We start from the raw sequence: 6000 nt of genomic DNA, 5'->3' as shown, positions 1-6000 counted from the left end.
TTAACAGCAGCAGGCAAAGGCGAGAGAAACCTTGCTCTGGGTTTGACCTGTCTCTCCGATACACATGTACATGCATATTATTGGGACGTATGCCCATCCCATGTGGTGGTGGTGCACAAAGCCCACGGAGGACTGACGACCGGGCTTTCCAGTATAGACTGCTATTATGTATAGACACTGTTGTTGATATTGCCACAAAAAGAAGTGCATCGACATTCAAATATAAACTTGTTTCAATTTTCGTTCACCAGGCGCTTAGATCTCTATTTTTCAACGTGACAACGCTTTATACGCGATGTTGCAAACCAATCCTTTACCAGTTAAACGGGTATTGAACAAAAACAGACCAGGTGACACAATTGCCAAGGTCGGTGTTCCTTTAAGCGTGAAACAACCGCGTGACCTAGGCGTCAGTCATGTCTTGTATTGGTCACAAGAAGACCCATCTCTCCCACACCTAACGAGCTGGCAATATGTCTGAAGGCACTTCATCCTCACTGTCCCCGGTAAGTTCCTGCGTGGATCTCTGTAATATTGGTTGTGCACTAGACGGTTTATCATGCCTCTTGTGACATGTTTCGCTTTACAGGGTAACTTCTTATATAGTCACTGAACACTCCAGTCGAAGCGGCGCGCTGAATGACAAGCATGTTGAAAACGTGTGTATGCATTGAATCGTTACGGGTTTTGCTATTGCTCATCTCGCAGGCAGGTCGAGGGTCTCTCTCTCTCTCTCATCCAAAGGCATTTTGCATGTACTGGTAATCAGGAAAAGATCTATATACACATTCTTACACGCACGCACGCTCACACGCACACACACACGCGCGCATACACACACCAAAACCAACACAATTCTAAACTGAAGCAGTTACCCTAAAAGGAAGTAAGGCAGTCGCCGTACATAGAGGTACATAAAACACGGAGATGACACACGTGCCAAACATATCTATAGTCTGGAAGTTATTTTAAGGTATCGACGTTTACTACAATATCTGAAAAAAAACTATTGGACCTACTCCAGTGCATTGTATTGCATTTGTACGCTTTGGTTGTAACGCATTTCCAGTTCAAAACATTTAGGTCGTTGACCCAGAAGGTTGTAAAGACATATATATAGACAGTGTTGTGTTCCCTTGAACAATACCCTGTCCGTATCGCATGACTATAAGTCTGGTGGTTATTTTAAGGTATCGACGTTTACTACAATATCTGAAAAACTATTGGACCTACTCCAGTCAAAGTTGGTATCAGATTATTAAACAGTCATACATAACTGGATATCACATATAAAGACAATCGGTGCATGAATAAAAAATCTGTCTATTTAGCTATCACTATATTTCATCAACAACCAGACCTGTTCGTCACGGGTGGAACGAGCATTCATTGTAAATGCCATCTGCATAATGCTACTCCTGCGTCACAGGGCCATATGACACAGTTGAACCAATCAACTCAACTCGAAAGGTTGCACGGGAATCACGCACGCACGAATATGGTGTTAGCATTAGATTTCATGACGTCTCAGCAAGTATCTTTAGTTGGTTTCAAGGTTTTGTTGTTAAAATATTTGAATACTTTAAGGCTGAAAGTGAAAGACGTTCGCCCTTCTTTGGCATTTCAAAGTACATGAAAAGAACAATCCATGCGTTACAGCTTCCCAAACAAACCGTAGTTAAGATTTTGAACTCTCATAAAAACACATGCTCCCCAGCACATCCCCTAGGGGGCATCTCAAAACAGGATAGGAAATTAAAGTTAGATTCCTTTGCTAAGAAAGTTGTCAGGGACGTGATTCGGCGTATAAAAATGAATATATTTCAGAGCATGATTTAGATATTTCCAAATGGACCATTTGTAAACTCCTTTCCAAATTTGGATATCAGTACAAAAAGACGAATGGGTCGAAACTAGCAATGTGAGAACGACCAGATATCATTCGTTTGCGTATCAATTATTTGCGCACTATTAATAAGAAACGAGAAGAAGGCTATGAGCCTGCCTATTTGGACGAAACCTGGGTTAACCCCTGCCACACAGCGGCTTACCAATGGTCTCACCCAGATACCAGAGAGCCACAGCGCAAGATCCCCCCTGGTAAAGGGGAGCGCCTGATTGTCCTCCATGCAGGCTCCCACAGAGGTTTCCTCCCTGGGTCTGATCTCGTGTTCAGTCCAGATCTACAGATGGCAGAGACTACCATACGAGATGAATAGTTAGGTTTTCACTGCCTATGTTGAGGAGCAGCTCCTCTTAGCACTCCTGATAAATCCTTGGTGGTTATGGACAATGCTCCCTATCACAGTTGTCGAGATCCTATTAACCGTTGTCCAACCTCAAATTCCACCAAAGGTGAGATATGTCAGAGGTTGGACAACAACCGCATTGCTCGGCCCATGAAAACCAAAAAAAAACCCTGACTACTACCAACTGGTTCTTCAGAACAACCCCCCGCCCTCTTATTTGACTGACAACATGTTCAGTGAACACGGTCACCAAGTGCTTAGTCTTCCTCCTTACCAGTGTGACTTGAATCCCATCGAACTAATCTGGGGTGATTTGAAAAATATGGGCGCAGGGCAAAATAAGACCTTCAAACTTGCCAACGTCAAGCAGATTGTCTTGAAAGGGATGGGAGAAATTACAGATGTACGTTGGGCAAACTGTGTCCAACATGTTATCAAAGTTGAGGAAGAGTATTCGAAACAAGACTGTACCTGACTGTAAATGACCTGTTGTTGTTCATTTAGGTGACAGCACAGACTCCGAATCTGACGACGAGGGCATTTCGTGGGACCAACAATTAGTGCAATACATGTAACCCTGTTTACTACGACATGTAATAGCCCGAATTACCACGGATATGAATTCTTACATATTCGTACATATTCTTAATCATTTCTTAAGAATCTTAAATATATCTTATTTGATTCCCAAGCATTTTTGTAGTTCGTGGGATTCGTAAGAAAAAAATTGTTTACCAAATAATTTCTAGGAATCGTCTACGAATTATTTCAGGTTCGTGCTTTGTAGTACATGTCGTAATCGGATCTTGTCCACTTTGTACACTTCTTGGCTCAGAATTTGATTGTCTTTCATCCGAAACAACCCAGAAAGTCTCGAATCATCCACGAAAATATTAAAATATTTTCTTCGAAACCATAAAGCAATGATTTGTCTAAATGAATAATTACGTATGATATATTAACCTAATAACATGATGCATGAAATATAATAATGTGGCAAGGAATGATACATTCAAGTCAATAACACTGACCTGAAAAAGAATGCAAAAATAATTGGATAAATATTATTAAACAACTGCTTGAGACGCCCAACACTAACACCATATTCGTACGTGCGTGATTTCAACCTTTCGAGTTGAGTTGATTGGTTCAACAGTGTCATATGGCCCTGTGACGCAGGGGTAGCATTATGTAGATGGCTGTAACAATGAATGCTCGTTCCACCCGTGACGAACAGGTGTGGTTGTTGATGAAATATAGTGATAGCTAAATAGACAGATTTTTTATTCATGCACTGATTGTCTTTAAATGTAATATCCAGTTATGTATGACTGTTTAATAATCTCATACCAACTTTGACTGGAGTAGTTTTTCAGATATTGTAGTAAACGTCGATACCTTAAATTAACCACCAGACTTATAGTCATGCGATACGGACAGGGTATTGTTCAAGGGAACACAACACTGTCTATATATATGTCTTTACAACCTTCTGGGTCAACGACCTAAATGTTTTGAACTGGAAATGCGTTACAACCAAAGGGTACAAATGCACTACGTGTTATTCCGAATTCCGCCGTGGGCCTATTGACACATCTTATCGTTCGGGCTTTTAACATACATATAGCATGCGGGATTTTCTTTGGGCTAAAATGTTATTACTGGTATTATTGAAATGGACTGGCCCACTTTGATGTGTATCACTGGTATTATTTAATTGGACTGACCCACTTGATGTGTGGTACTGGTATTATTCAATGGACCCTCACACTTTCATGCTTACTACCAGTATTAGGCATGTACAGTGTCCCACTTTGATCTCAACTGGTAGTATAAGGCATGAAACGTGCCCCACTTTGATCTCTACTGGTAGTATTAGGCATGTACAGTGTCCCACTTTGATCTTTACTGGTAGTATAAGGCATGTACCGTGCCCCACTGTGATGCTTACTACCAGTATTAGGCATGTACAGTGCCCCACTTTGATCTCTACTGGTACTTCTAGGCATGTACAGTGTCCCACTTTGATCTCTACTGATAGTATTAGGCATGTACCGTGCCCTACTTTGATCTCTGCTGGTTGTATTAGGCATGTGCAGTGCCCCACTTTGATCTCTACTGGTGGTATTAGGCATGTGCCGTGCCCCACTTTGATCTCTACTGGTACTATTAGGCATGTACAGTGTCCCATTTTGATGTCTACTGGTAGTATAAGGCATGTACCGTGCCCCACTTTGATCTCTACTGGTGGTATTAGGCATGTGCCGTGCCCCACTTTGATCTCTACTGGTGGTATTAGGCATGTACAGTGTCCCATTTTGATGTCTACTGGTAGTATAAGGCATGTACCGTGTCCCATTTTGATCTCTACTGGTGGTATTAGGCATGTGCCGTGCCCCACTTTGATCTCTACTGGTACTATTAGGCATGTACAGTGTCCCATTTTGATGTCTACTGGTAGTATAAGGCATGTACCGTGCCCCACTTTGATCTCTACTGGTGGTATTAGGCATGTGCCGTGCCCCACTTTGATCTGTACTGGTACTATTAGGCATGTACAGTGTCCCATTTTGATGTCTACTGGTAGTATAAGGCATGTACCGTGCCCCACTGTGATGCTTACTACCAGTATTAGGCATGTACCGTGCCCCACCTTGATCTCTACTGGTGGTATTAGGCATGTACAGTGTCCCACTTTGATCTCTGCTGGTGGTATTAGGCATGTAACGTCCCCACTTTGATCTGTATTCCCGGTATTAGGCATGTACCGTGCCCCACTTTGATCTCTGCTGGTTGTATTAGGCATGTACAGTGTCCCATTTTGATGTCTACTGGTAGTATTAGGCATGTACCGTGCCTCACTTTGATCTGTACTCCCGATACTAGGCATGTACCGTGTCCCACTTTGATATGTACTCCCGGTATTAGGCATGTACCGTGTCCCACTTTTATCTGTACTCCCGGTATGAGGCATGTACCGTGTCCCACTTTGATCTGTACTACCGGTATTAAGCATGTACCGTGTCCCACTTTGATCTGTACTCCCGATACTAGGCATGTACTGTGTCCCACTTTGATCTGTACTGCCGGTATCAGGCATGTACTGTGTCCCACTTTGATCTGTACTACCGGTATTAGACACGCACCGTGCCCCACTTTGATCTGTGCTCCCGGTATTAGACACGCACCGTGCCCCACTTTGATCTGTACTACCGGTATCAGGCATGTACCGTGTCCCACTTTGATCTGTACTACCGGTATCAGGCATGTACCGTGTCCCACTTTGATCTGTACTACCGGTATCAGGCATGTACCGTGTCCCACTTTGATCTGTACTACCGGTATCAGGCATGTACCGTGCCCCACTTTGATCTGTACTCCCGGTATTAGGCACGCACCGAGGCCCCACTTTGATCTGTACTGCCGGTATTAGACACGCACCGTGCCCCACTTTGATCTGTGCTCCCGGTATTAGACACGCACCGTGCCCCACTTTGATCTGTACTGCCGGTATCAGGCATGTACCGTGTCCCACTTTGATCTGTACTACCGGTATTAGGCATGTACCGTGCCTCACTTTGATCTGTACTACCGGTATTGGGCATGTACCGTGTCCCACTTTGATCTGTACTACCGGTATCAGGCATGTACCGTGCCCCACTTTGATCTGTACTCCCGGTATTAGGCACGCACCGAGGCCCCACTTTGATCTGTACTGCCGGTATTAGACACGCACCGTGCCCCACTTTGA

At 43.6% G+C, this 6000-nt stretch overlaps 1 protein-coding gene across 1 annotated transcript in view; it reads left to right on the top strand.

The window, feature by feature from the left end:
- The first annotated feature begins 289 nt into the window (after window positions 1-289).
- LOC139467717 (atrial natriuretic peptide-converting enzyme-like) overlaps window positions 290-6000 on the top strand; it is a 175534-nt gene continuing 169823 nt past the window's right edge. Inside the window, exon 1 of the mRNA XM_071249228.1 lies at window positions 290-506. Within this exon, the coding sequence (XP_071105329.1) occupies window positions 474-506 (33 nt within the window). The 5' untranslated portion in view covers window positions 290-473. The remainder of the gene's footprint in view (window positions 507-6000) is intronic.

The sequence above is a fragment of the Haliotis cracherodii genome, unplaced genomic scaffold (assembly GCF_022045235.1).
Source record: "Haliotis cracherodii isolate W230 unplaced genomic scaffold, xgHalCrac1.p SCAF_2, whole genome shotgun sequence".
In the NCBI taxonomy this organism is placed as follows: domain Eukaryota; kingdom Metazoa; phylum Mollusca; class Gastropoda; order Lepetellida; family Haliotidae; genus Haliotis; species Haliotis cracherodii.
Note: the sequence above shows the minus strand (reverse complement) of the source record. Positions and strands in the feature narration are given on the sequence as shown.